The 14,513-nt window shown below is 38.4% G+C and overlaps 1 protein-coding gene across 4 annotated transcripts in view; it reads left to right on the top strand.

Annotated features, from left to right (window-relative positions):
- Adgrb3 (adhesion G protein-coupled receptor B3) overlaps positions 1 to 7,884 on the top strand; it is a 724,234-nt gene extending 716,350 nt beyond the window's left edge. Inside the window, exons 30-31 of one of the 4 annotated variants that reach the window (XM_021163961.2) lie at positions 1,975 to 2,079; positions 7,079 to 7,884. In XM_021163961.2, coding sequence (XP_021019620.1) covers positions 1,975 to 2,079; positions 7,079 to 7,267 — 294 coding nt within the window. In that variant the 3' untranslated portion in view covers positions 7,268 to 7,884. The remainder of the gene's footprint in view (positions 1 to 1,974; positions 2,080 to 7,078) is intronic. The other 3 variants (XM_029468423.1, XM_029468466.1, XM_029468446.1) reach the window with 3 other exon arrangements.
- Positions 7,885 to 14,513: the final 6,629 nt, after the last annotated feature.

Below are 14,513 nucleotides of genomic sequence, written 5' to 3'. Positions count from 1 at the left end.
TTAGACCTTGAATGACTCAGAGGCAGTAATTCAGCCATACTTTCCCCTCTCTTGTTACTCTAGCACTTAGCACTGTGTGTGATGTTTATGTGTGTGCACTGAATAATACAAAGAAATGTGTGTAGTGAGATGATGCTGGTTTGACATCACTCCAACATAAAAGGAAACGGCTGTGTAGCAATGTTCGTTACTACAAAAATGTGGTTGCTTTTTTTAAGTGTTCCACGTGTCACAAGACCGGAATTTAATGAGTGTCCTAGGACCTGGTACCGCATAGAACTACGTGTCTCCGAAGCACAGGATGTACTGAGTTGTTTTGCCAACTCCTTGGTCCTCAAAGTCCCTCCACTGAGTTGCCTATTCAAGTCTTCACGCTCATAAATCTCCATCAGCCATCCCCAGTCAAATTCCGTTTGCCTGGTGTTTCTCTCTAACTCCCTGCAAACCTGCTTCATGTACTCTCTTCAAGACTGATGGGAAGTTAATTGCTTGCTATGTTTCATGTTTTATCATGAGTCATGCTGCCCGTTCTCATCCTCAACCACCTGATTCTTCAACAGCCAAGTCCTACAGCTCCACTGGGGAGATGGAAATTGGTTACTGATTGACTTAAAATGGCAGGATTCTCTCACAGGGATGTAGGCTGGGACAAAAAACAAAAGACATTAGCATAACCATGAATTACCTAGATACTATTCATTAACTTAGGTAAATTAAAGTATGCAGAGAAGCAGACAGGCTTTTGTGACATGTTATAGGATTCAGTCTAACTTTCCATTTGTCCTTCCCCCTGTTTGTCCTCTCTGTAAGTCTTTAGAAGAAAACTATGTATCGCCAACAGATCCTTACATCTGAAAATTCTTGCTAATAAAGACAGCAATTGTTTAAGGAAAAGTTCAAATCAGAGCCCATACCTAGATCTAACCACCTCATGCAAATCTCAAGAGCAAATGGCGTTTAGATGTGTAGGTTCCAAATACTGTGAGATTTGGGGCGGAGTCCTGGAGAATCACCAAAATGCTGATTCATAACTTTTGAAAGTCAACATTATGGAACAGCACTTGCAGATACCGAGAGTTTGTTCTCTGGCTCTTTTTCTACTATGGTCTTTTAAATGTTTTGTAATAGAAAAAAAAAAAATCAGTCCCAAATGCCCAAGATCATTTTTACTTACAAGCCCATTTGTTGGGTTATAATGCAGTTGATAGAAAGACATGTAAGTAGGGAAGACAGGGATTAATATACTTGTACTTGTGATGTTAATGGCTCATCGGCCACACAATGCATGCTCCAAACTGTGACTGCTAACGTTTTGCATCATCCAGTAAACAACAAGTATCTGAAGACCTATGGGCCAGATTTCCTTTCTGCAAAACTCAGCCATTATTCTCAGGGAGAGAGCAAGGTTTTAGATGCCACACATCTTTCAGGCACTTTAGAGCTCTGAATCAGCATTACAGGCAGGGCCTGAGATTATGCTCCCCCTTTAGTGCCCTGAGCTACACTGTACTGTTTATAGAAGGAAGACATAAGGAAGCAATGTCTCCCATGGCAAACATCAAGGACCCAAGTGCTTTACAAAGTCCAAATTTTTAACATTTTTAAATTACTGTAACAATTTTTGCAGAACAGACTCAACTTTTTAAGGGCTGAAAAATCTTACACAAGAAGGATGGCTATGTTTTTAATGTGCCCACAAGAAGAAAAAAGGAAGGAAAAAGCTTACTTTTTTGTAATCTCTTTCTTTCATGTGGAAAGAAAGAGCCCATTCTTTTTCAGAAAGAACTAGAAATCAAAAAAAAAAAAAAAAGAAAAAAGAAAAGAAAGAAAAAGATTGGGGACATGTCATTTGCATATATGATGTCTTTGGGGATTACAGGCTCCTGCCAGGCTTAGCTTCCCTCAGTGTTAAGACAGTTTTTAAGAAGATCTGAGTCCAATTAGGAATGAGAGCCGCCCTCTTCTCTCTTACAGAAGGTCATGCACACAAGGAAGAGGCACATGGAATTGTTTCAGGAACTAAATCAGAAGTTTCAGACTTTGGACAGATTTCGGGACATACCAAACACAAGCAGTATGGTGAGTATATTCTGCATCCACAATGCCCCAAGCCAAGCTGGGCCACATCTCAGGCAAGCAGTGCCTCTCCTCCTCCAGGACACCCAGAGAACAATAACAAAAACTAGCACACACAAGAACATTAACAAGCCCCAAAATAAGCTCAGGAAAGGTGATCAGAGGACTTTCTAGGAATGACTGAACCTTGAAAGTGTTTCATTCTAATTTCAGTTGTTCTCCCTGATAAGCTCTAAGTAGGATTAGTTATGTCTCAAAACCAGGTTGGCTTTATGTGGCCATCGTCTCATCCTCCAGTTAAAAATCAGATAATGTAAATCCCTGAACAGTTGGCTAAATTTTCCCATTGTTATCCTAATACCTGCCATTTTAAGGCCACCAAATATAATGCTGATATCAATATGAAGCTTAACTCAAACCCAGATGACATAATTTTATCTCCAGAAGATTTGTTTGTTTAGGGATGAGAGGTTTGGATGTATGCCAATATCAGGAACTTGGGTTCTTGGTTGTGGACCATTTCCTTTTCATTCATTCATACCACTACCATCTTAGTAAAGGACTCCATAAAATTAACTCAGTGCATGGCACAATCACAGCTCCAGAGAAGGCCTCACAACAACTGGTAAGTAGACTGTGCTAATTTGAAGTAAATGAAAACACAGGCTGGAATTGCCTGAGCTGGAGCAGGCTTTGCAGATCTTTGCTGCTAAAGCTCAACTTCTTCTTCTTACATGGAGCACAGAGCACAGTCGTGGATGGTGTGTATACTCGTTTCAGTTCTGGTAACATTACAAAAGCAAAGGTGAGAACACTGAGGTAGGCGGAGTCTGCCGCCTCCCCCCAGCTCTTCAGCTCACATGGCGTGGTTCTTGCCCAGGCAATGAAGCCTTGGGGGGGGGGGGTTATTCTTTACCAGACTGGAATAGATGAATGATCAATGTATAAATGGATGTAAGTAGATGATACATAGATACATACATACATACATACATATACATACATAGATGATAGATGGATAAACAGATGATATAGATAGGTAGATAGATAGATAGATGATAGGTACTATATAGATACATGGATAGATGATAGATGAATAAACAGATTATAGATATAATAGATGATGGATAGATAGAGATAGAGATGAATAGATAGATGATAAACAGATAAATTGATAAATGATAGATAAATACATAGATAGATTGATGATAGACATATAAAGATAATAGACATAAAGTGATAAAGGTGTATAGATAGACAAAAGACACAATATATCACTTATGCCTATAATGTTTTTTACATCCATATAAATGAGTAACCTGGCATTTGACCATCTTCTAGTGATTCTTGCATATGTATCTTATGAGTCTTAGTAGTAGTCAACTAACTGATTAATGAAATTCGTGAATGAAAAGCTAAAGAATGATACATACATATATGCTTGTATTTTCCCTTCATTTCTCTCAGTACTTTTACATTGCTGGACATGGTAAGCTACTGATAAATGGTAACCATGGGTTTATTTCACAGCAATAATAGCTCAGTCTATGGTGTTTTTAATGAAGGTTTTTCAAATGGTATACACTTTATCTCTTAATTGGAATCTAAATAATGCATATATCAAACTAGTTTCCCCGGCAAAGCAAGATAAAAACTGTTCTAAAACAATTTCTAATATGACGCTAGACATAGAAGACCCTGAGGTTTGTGAGTGATCCATTCTCATCTACTCCTACAAATATTAAATCATCAATTTTCAGCAGCAAATGGGAACGACATTGCGGAGATTTGGCCTAAACACATTAGCTCCTCATTTCGGAAATGAGGAAAGCTACACGAAAATGAATCCAAGGAACATGGAAACCTCATTGTTTTGTGTGTGTGCATTTTTTTGTTTGTTTTTAAATAGGGGTTGTGTTTACAAGTCTGAAAGGCTTATGCAACAGCTACAGCTGAGTGACTGCTATAATATGATTACCATTTCCCCTTGTGTGAATTACAAACTGTGTATTAAATCGTTAATGGCACAAATGCCTATATCTCAGCTTCCTAACAACCAAACTAGTCTGCTAATTACTCCACATCTTTGCAGTACTGTACCTTTTCTAGAAGAGATTTGTAAATATTTATCATTTGGGAGCTTGGGAGTGGAGAAGATACAGTCATTATTGCTGCCTGACTATTGTCCTAAACATCCGAGAATAGAAAAAAGTCCCATTATTCAGCCCTGATTAATAACAAACATGCGAATGAGTTCATTATTCTTAATTCAGTCACAACGTTTGTAGGGATACATTGCTAATGAAAATTTGCATAATTGGGAAGAGACAGACATTTTCTTAGGAAATCTGTTTTGTTGTTTGTTTGTTTCTGGGGAGGGCAACTACTCTACACCACCTGCCCAACACTGCTAATGTTGCTCATTATAGAGAACAGTACAGCCAGGGCATTCAAAAGGAGACTGAAATATCACCTGGTCTATTCACTGAATTCTAGGCAATAAAGCAATGGGTGCTTTTTAGATGATTTCTCAGAGATGAAATCTTTGATCCTGAATGGTTTTACAGTTTCCTCAAGATCTCTTTCCTCCAAACAGCCCCCAGAAATTCAGGTTGGGAGAATGAAGGAAACAGAGAGGATGATGATGAAGGAACAAAATAGGACAGAGAGAGAGAGAGAGAGAGAGAGAGGAACTTAATCCTACTGGACCTTTAGGACTACTTTTCTAAGAACAGCTTATGTGCTTCCCACAAACAGAAGCCATCCCCATACTTTCGTTTGATCTACTATATTACTTTCATTTCGAACACAGATCTGAAATAGATGAGGAGAAAGGGGAAACAAGAAGATAACGGAAAGAGTAATTACCATCAACATACATTACTTGCTTAATAGAACTATGCCTTTCTACAACTAATATCTGTAAACTCAGAGTATATAACCTTAATGGTTTCATTCGTTTATACACACTTTCCATAATAAATATACTTACAAAATAATAAACATGTATTCAATTCCTCATTGGCACTGAGAAACTCTTTTCAAGTACACAAAGGAGACATTGATTGGCAGTGGCATCAACTTCTTTGTCACAGAAAGCAAAGCTTATATCTGTTAGGCAAGTATTCAAATTGGGGGGTTATCTAGAATGGATACATTGCTCAAAGCCACATTCAAATTGCATGAAGGAACTGGTATGTGGACCTGTGTGTATCAAACTTTTAACCTTGGATTTCCTAGTGGACCATTCTGCTTTTCCAGATGGTATGTATCATGTCCTCCCCTGAACCTAATATAAATAGCTAGTGAAAAGCAACTGGTAAAGAGTGTCCATTGAGGGAAAGCAGGACAAGGAGAAAGGAGGAACGAGGCATGACATTTTCAGCATAGATAGCTAGGGAAATCCCCTTCAGCTGTCCTAAAAGTTTACTCATCATTGCATCCTATCATTAGTTACTTTGATTTCTTCATAATAAGACTAATTCCTGAAAACATCTAATGAACTCAGGATTTTAGGATTTATTTTGTAGATGATAAATATTTCTGTAGACTATCTCTCTTGCATATGAGTTGAGATGAGGTTTGAAGTACTCGGTGAAATCAATATAAAAACTAAGTACAGTTTTGTGTTCCACTTAGAAATTGGTTATAATGAATTGAAGACCAGATTTGAGGAGGAGGAGGAGGCATTTATGACAGCTAGAGTATTTTTTTAATTAAACAGAGTTTCCTTTGAACAAAGAGTGAGAACAAATGTTCAAGCAATCTTAGTAACTTTGGAGAATGAATTCGAGGGCTAATCCAACTGGAAAAGAGCTAGGAGAAGGAACTGAGAGTATGGAAATTATTTCCTTGAAGCTGTGTTCAACTGTCTTTCCTGAATAATGATACATTTTCATGAGGGTCTATATCAAATTAAAACATGGACTAGTGTAAAAGTGACAAGCCTTACTTGACATTTCCTCCTGTGACAATAAATAAATTCAGCTTGAATCAATACTCTACTTAATTTGGCCTCCGTCAGATTAACCAGTGGTTGTTTCAGCACTTGGGTTTCTCTGTCTGTATAAAGAGTTTTCAGTCAGATTCCCATTTTGTTCTTTGCTGATAATCAACTTATCCTGTGCCATTCAAAACCACCCACTTAAGGAGTTCTTTGTAAATTACACTGATTTTAAAATCAATCACATTCACTAGTAAGTCATAGTAGCACTGCTGCGGGAGTTGATTGTGCACTTACTGAGTTCTACAAGATGGCAGCTGTGATGTCAGACATCACTAGGAGAACCCAGAATCTTAAATGATAGGAGGCATGTGCACTAATGCTTACAAGGAACAGTGGGTATACACATGTTAAAAATGTCCCCTTGTATTGCTGGATACATTTTCCATACAAGTATGATCTTTAAGAGGAAGGATGATGGATCTGCCACCCAACCACATGGAAAGTAAGCATACAAAAATACAAAGCAAGAAAATGTAACAGTGTATGAATATTTGAATATGCTAATTTGTCAAGAAGGGAAAATATTAGGGAAAATAGTTTCTATTTTCTTTCTTTCTTTCTCTTTTTTTTTTCCAGTGAAATGCTATTAGTTTGAGCGACTACTTGGCATGTCCTGAGACCTATTTTCAGATTTGTTACTTTATTAACATTTCTGCCATAATCTTTAGATTTTCCACATTTAATCTTATCAATGACTTAATTCTCCTCTATCTTTCTTGGAACAAACAACCATAATAATATTTGGACATATCGTCTGCTTTGACCTCCATGGTACTGTTCACACCTTTCAATTCCTGAAATTTATACGATGACTTAGAGACTGTATACTTCACTTTGTCCCATGAAAGAAACGTTAAATTGAAATTACCCTTTGCAACTACCCTTAATTTTAAATCATCTCTGATTCCTATGAACTACATACTCTCTTCCTGGGGTTTCCAGGAAGTAGTAATATGAATCATAAATAAGAAACCATTCTTTTTTTTTCCTCAACAGGAAAACCCAGCACCAAACAAGAATCCATGGGACACTTTCAAACCCCCCAGTGAATACCAACATTATACCACAATCAATGTCTTAGACACAGAGGCAAAGGATACTCTGGAGCTGAGGCCTGCCGAATGGGAGAAGTGTCTGAATTTGCCTCTGGATGTGCAAGAGGGTGACTTTCAAACAGAAGTGTAAGGCAATCAAAAAGAACTTAGGTAGAGACACAGTCGAATACACTGACACTGAGACTCGGGAAGCCTGACATTTCCACCTGGACAGTGTGACTTTCCTCTGTCAGGACCCTTCTTGTGCCAACATCAGTGTTTTCTTATGGCAATTTCTCACTGGTCAGGCTAGTGGAGAGAGACGGCCAAGTGTACAGTTCTCACCACCCCGTGTTGTAAGTACCCGTGGAATGGATTTGTAAGGTAATCTTTATAGATAAACCTCAAGCAACGATTCATGTTGTAACAGCTTCATGTGGTTTAGTTTTCAGAAAACTTCACCATGAAGCACAATGTATATATTTATGCAGTTTTTAAAGTTTATAACAGTCTGTTTGGCCATTACTACACTTTTTACTTTATAATATAAAAGCAAAGTTTTTGTCATTAAATGAATGTTTGTTGAGCTACATTCTTCATTGCTTTAAATGCAATAAAGTAATAATCTCACTTTTATATGAATAATATATTTCACATCTTTATTATTGCAGTTTTCTCTAGAAGGCTCTGAGTAGCTTTCTCTGCTGCAGCTGTGTATAAAATATTTAAAATGTTGTATGGTGTAAATAAACTTTTGTCTACATATCAGTTTTTTAGTGCATTTTATTTTGGATTTGTTGAACAGAAATTTACATATTTATAAAGTTTTCTTTTTCAATACCGACACTAAAATGTATTCAGAGTTTTAACAGCATACCATTATTACTCCTTTGAGCCTAATGATTTCTCAGTGTAATAATAGGTTTGTATAGTGCTTCTGTATGTCCTACTTAAACGCCCTTCGGAATAATGTACCATGTAAATGGGGTTTGTCAGAAACCTGTGACTATCATCTTAGTCATATCATCATCTCCCCTTCTGTCTTGAGTCAAAATGACAAGTGGAAGGAAACACTAGGCTACTCAACAGAAGATGATGCAGGGGAATGGTTTAGGGGATTAAGTTTGCTGCATGTTTCCCAGAAAATGAGTTCTACTGGAGTTCTTCATAATATAAGCATCAACGAACTTATCTGAGACCTTAAATATCTGATCTGCATACTCACTGGCAAAAGGAAATGGATAATTGATGTGGTTGTCTCTGGTTTGAAAGTAAAGAACCCAAGATGAGCCAACTGCACAAGCAGTTCCCAGTGCCCTCTCTCACGGTGATGTCTCTCGCTTCCTCAGATGTCTGTTCAACGAAGGCCAAGAGGGAATTGAACAACCGCCAGGGCTTTGGAGAGTGTATCTTTGTTTTTTCTTTTTGTTGTTTTGTTTTGTTTTTTAACTAGATATTTTCTTTATTTACATTTCAAATGCTATCCCGAAAGTTCCCTATACCCTCCCCCACCCCCGCCCTGCTCCCCTACCCACCCACTCCCACTTCTTGGCCCTGGCCTGGCGTTCCCCTGTACTGGGGCATCTTGAAGGTAATGGAGAGAAGATTGGAGGTGTGTCCTCATGTGTCCCAGAAAGCTTCATTGGATTGGCTTCCAGCTAAGCCTGATCTGTGTGGTCTGTGTTTGGAACTTATGTAGATCAGTTTGTTCTCCTGGTGACCTTGGGGGACTCTGACATACAGGATGGAAGAAAGAGACCACACCATGGTGCTTCAATCTTCAAATGCACCCCTGAGCTGGAGCCTTAGCCACACAACTCAGGCAGAACCCCGTCCCGTGCCGGAATGTGCTCAGTGTCAAGGTGTTTAAAGTATATTTTCATTAGATTTTAAACATAGAAGGGGTATCGTTATGCAAAACGGAGAATAACATGAAGATTTTTCAATAAATGAAATGCTAATTATGATATAATTATATAGTCTATTGAACTTAGGAGATATTTTTTGGTGAGGAGGAATATTTGATAAATCGTTCCTTTTCTCTGACTCTCCCTTCTTCCTTTTTTATTTTTTACAACCCCATCCCTGTCTTACATATGTATGCAGACATGTACACACATGTCTCTTTGTGTGTTTCCAAAGTTCGAGGTTCCATCTCGGAAACCTATAGCTATGAATGAAGACTGTAGAAAGCCACTCCCCAATTTGTAAAACCTTGATGTTTTTGGAAAAATTCTATCAGTTGTAGTTTTTAAAATATAAATTCAGCAAGTTTAAAAATTTATAAATTCAATACATGAGATTACTATTTCCTCTAAAAAGGTGCTGACCTAAAATACACCCTTAAATATTCTTAGTCTGAAATTCTTTAGTTCTATAAAGTCAATATTACATGGCAGTTATGCAGAAATTGCTTACCAAAATATTTGGGACTAGAAGTTTGGGTTTGCCAGGATGTCCCAAAACATCAGTATGGATCATTTTTCTTTCGTTTTTTTTTTTTTTTTTAAATTCTGTTTTGTTGTTGTTGTTGTTGTTATTGTTGTTGTTGTTGTTTTTGTTTTTGTCAAAATGCAGGTTGAAAGTATTTAGGAATCCTAAGTTTAGGAAACCTTTACTAATCCCTTTCTTTTCAAGTTCTGCCCAACTGTTTCACACAAACACACCTTCAAGGCTGATGTAGCTGTCTGCTTAGATGGGGATGATTACCCTAGTCTTGGACAGTTCCTTCCCAGCCTACTATTCTTGTAAACTTCTAGGGCCTTCGGGCTCTTACACTAGAAGTTTTCACTCTGTCCACATGTCTAGAGTTTAATTATGTTCAAGTAAAACATGAATTTAATCTTCATGACATTTTCCATGATTTTCTGAGCTAAAATTAATTTCTCAAACTCTTTGGACACTGTCTCCGTCGTTCTCTTAGGACCTCTCAAACTTTCTCTCTGGTTACTTATTCTGACATCCCTGGAAGACGGTCAGTGCCTAGAGGGCAGAAGTCATGTCAGATCCATTTTCTACTTCTTAAGGGACATAGTGCAATGATTTTCACACAATAAATGTTTGTAGAAATACCTGTGGCATTTATTTTAGTATTTCTTTCAGCCATGCACAGCAAAGCACACCCTAGTAAGTATTGAGCAAAGATGGTGGATTTGCTATCATCCGCAGTTAGTATTCTATAGGCTAGGTAGCTAAGAAGTGATGAGAAATATCAGACACTCATGCAAACTAAGCAATCTTATTTAAGCATTAGTAATGTCTTATTACCATGAATCAACTTTTTGTTATTAATAATAACATGTGAGTCAATAAATAACTATCCTATGGGACCAGAGATATGGCTCAGCAATTAGGGGTACATTACTGCTCTTTCAGAGGATCCAAGTTCAGTTCTCAGGTGGCTCACAACTACCTATAACTCTCTCCCAGGAAATCTGATGACTTTGCCCTCTTTGGGTTCCGTACACACCTACCCACACACTACATCTGTATATGCATTGATTATCATAAAGAGATGGAGATGATAGGAGCCCTCCTCATCAAAGCTTGCCATGAGTAAATGACATCCCAGAATGAGAGCTAAGGTCTCCTGGCTCCTAGGCTATAGCCATTGCCCTGATAATGTGGGATTTTCCATGTGGCCCCCTTCAGATTATGAATTTCTCAAACATAACTGTAGATGTTCTGTTGGAATATTTTCAGAGGAGAGACAGAGACTTTAAAATGAAATCCTGCCAGCTGTCATGGGGTACTAGGACATGAGCTGCTATATCAGAAATGGATAGTCTATCCAGAGTGGCAGCCAATCCTAAGTAAATCTGTCTGTCATTACAGTGTGGTTTTGCTTGTACTTGACCTAGGTACAGATAATATTACACTGGCTCTGTTACTACCAATTAATGTGCAGTTGGAGGCTGATGAGATATGAACCAACAGCCTTTGAATTATCTTCAGCCTATCTGTAGAATCAAGCAATCAAGGTTAAAGAGTCAGTTATTAAACCCATGCTACAGAAAGTTTAATTGCAGATTTTAAATCTACAGTTTCTACAGTTTCTCAAAAAAAAAATAAATGTTTTCAGTCTCTAGTTCTCCACAATTTCTGTCAGCATCAACTAATGAAATCTTACAAATTCCTCATAGTCCATGAAAGTTAGGAAACGAATGTGTCTCTGGTGTTTCAGTCTCCACAAAGGTTTCCATGGTGACAAAACCATCTTGTCCCTGAGATCCTTCTAGAGCTCGATTTGTAGCTATAATAAGTGCATCAGTAAGTAGATTTTAGGACCAAGAAAATTAGAATGTAGGGGTGGACAAGAAAAGGGGGTCTGGGTCTGGAAATCAATGACCATAAGAAGCATTTTCACATGTCAAATAAGCACAGAGTTAGAGAAAGAGCTGCGTTTGAAAATCTCACAATGGGAGCAAGGGTGTTATTGGATGATGAACAGGGAAAGCATCCCTGAGGTCAGGCAAAAAGCACTATTCTTTGTGATTGCCATGAAAAGGAGAATAAAAAGTCAGGTGTGGGTGTTAGGTAAAGAAGTCAGGGAAATCCTCTCTCTCTCTCTCTCTCTCTCTCTCTCTCTCTCTCTCTCTCTCTCTCTCTCTCTCTCTTTCTCTGTGAGTCACCTCTGAGAAGGGGACTTTTCTACCTCCCAGGACTTGATTAAACTTTTCAAAATTTGTTTAAACTCAAGGATAACTCCAAGATCAAGGCCTGAAGAAAGCAGGCTGTCTCACTAAAGTTTGATTAAATTTGTCACATATTTTGTAGTAGGGACCAACAGTTCAATTTCTGAGAGTAAGAATGGACCTGGGAAGGTCTGTGTCTGACTTCATCATGGAATCTGTAAACAAAGAACATCCACAGGGTCATCTAAGAAGTGTGGGCAGGGGAGATCTTTGAAATAAGTAGTTTCTAGAATACAAATGGTTCGGCAATTTCCTGACTTATGCTGTTTTCCAAATCCGTAGAATTCTCAAACAATCTGGCCCCAATATGTGAAATCTAGGATGTTATGAGAGTGAAGAGAGGCAGCTGGATCCAAGATTACAAGGAGTACAAATTTAGGAGGGACTCCCAGAAGCATGATCCTGGGTGTCAGCAAGTCCAAGAGGATTTGGATCAAAAGAAGAGAGACAGAGACTGGTCAAGGCAAAAGTAATTTCTTCCCAGCCAAAATGAAGCTGCTTTCTCTTACACTACCAGAGTCACTGGTGGTGTTTTTGTACAGATGCGAAATCCTTGCCTTTCTAAACATTTTGTGTATTTGTAACTCTATAGTGATCTAACAGGGAAAGACCAGCTCAGGTTACCTGCAGATGATCAGTGTAGTTATGCCTTACAGTGGATGCCATAAGGCCAAAGATGAATCCATGTACATAGGCTCATATAAAGTTGAAATTTATTATAGGGGTAGAAATTAAGCCCGCTGAAATTGGAGGAATATTTTCAAAGTCACCAGTGTTCAACCAACAGTGATTAAGAGAAAGCATTGTCTTAGGTTAGAAAAAAATACGCATGACCCTTTAGCAGAACTAGTTCCAAAGTGATGGTGGTAAATTGAAAATCAGCCAATGGTATTAACTACTGAGCCATCTCATCAGCACTAATGCATGCTGTTAATCTGAGCTTACCAATCACCCCTTTACCTAGGGTCCTGATTGTTTCCATGGTGTTGGAATGCTGTTGCTGACATATTGAAAGGTGCAACTCTGGTTTGTAAGTCAATCTTTAAAATGTCAATAAGAACTTACATCCAGGACAAAGCCAAAAGCCCCCCTGGGAGCAATACTACAATAAGAGAACAGGTTACACATCAGTCTGCGCTGATACAAAGGACTGGGATGCTTTTAAGAACAAAAATAGCTATGAATTTGTCTGTTAATCTCTCTAGCAACAAAAAAAAAAGTCCCTTCTATTTTTATGTCTGGACATACAAAGCTTAAAGTTGCAGCAATACTTCTACAGAATGAAGTTGCTGCCTGCATGGAATTACAAGCTAGACACACACATTCTTCCTTGAATATTACATTTCAAAGGGATGGCTCCAACATCCTTGAGAAAAAGCCTCTGGCAAGTAAAACTGGCATGAATCTGTTTTAAAAATTTTATATCCCAGAGAGGCAGATAAAGAATTCACAAGTTTTCCAAAGTAAAGGCTAGGAGAGTAGTGAGATCAGAGCAGCAATACAGAAGAGGCTTGTCTAAAGTTTAGTCAAGTTGAGGAGAACATTAAGACACTCTTGCTACAAGTCGACTAGCAGAGCTGCACCAGAAAAGGCACCTGTCACAAACTCAGTGGTACAAAACAGTCACCTTAATGCAGCCAGAACATCTGCAAGTCTTCTCCTTCCATATAGAACAGAAGTTGCTGTGTCAAAACAGTTCTCCTGATAGACACCACCCACCACCAGCCATTGTTGAGTCAATCTGCCTCTGAACTGCCTCATCCCCAGTAGAAGCACAGACCTCTATTCTGGAATGACTTTCCACAAAAGGAAAGGTGCACAGTTGACAAGCAAGGGTAACCACAACTCAGAGTTGTGTCCATTTTAGAAAAAAACAATCAAACAACAAAAACAACAAAAACCAAAAGTGTCTGAACTGGTATCTGTTTCCCACCCCGAGGATATCTAGAGTTAGGCTTTGAAGGTCATGAGACACTTTACATATGTACTAGAATAAAATGTTACCCTAAATAACAATAATAAACTTCTGCTCTGTTCTGAACTGGAGAGGTGGGTGGCTTATAAAGATATATCCATTAATTTATTCAGCACATTTACTTCAAACCTGTGACAGGCAGTCCACATCCTTAAGACCCAGTGATTCAACCATAAACAAGAAACAGTCCCTATTTCTAAGGGACTTAGCACCATTGAGAGCACACAGACTAACAGAATTTTAATATCATAATATAGCTGCATAGGAATGAGGACAAGAAGCCATGAGAACATTGGAAAATGTTCAGGTACATATAAATAAAAATTAGCAAGAAGGAGAATCAAGGTGACAGAGCTATGCCAGCCCTAAAATGTCTGCCTTGAGGTCCTAGGCTCTTGGGGCTGTGCCATGTGATGTCTCTGAGCTCCAAGCAACCAGTGCAAATATAGAAACTGCAATTAGCCGTGCAGTTCACAGTGTCTCCAAGATCGACGCCAGATTCTCCTCTGTGAGACAACCAGGAAGAGCCTCCTAAGAACTATTATGTTCATTCCGTGGCACCAGCAGCATTACATCTTTCCAGAGTTTTTACAGCGGTACAATTATGTTGTCTTTTCTAAAATATTTTTTATTACATCTTTTCCCCAATTACATTTCCAAAGTTTGGAGCTGTGACAAAAGGATGGACCATCTAGAGACTGCCATATCCAGAGATCCATCCCATGATC

This window comes from Mus caroli, chromosome 1 (assembly GCF_900094665.2).
Source record: "Mus caroli chromosome 1, CAROLI_EIJ_v1.1, whole genome shotgun sequence".
Classification (NCBI taxonomy): Eukaryota; Metazoa; Chordata; class Mammalia; order Rodentia; family Muridae; genus Mus; species Mus caroli.
Note: the sequence above shows the minus strand (reverse complement) of the source record. Positions and strands in the feature narration are given on the sequence as shown.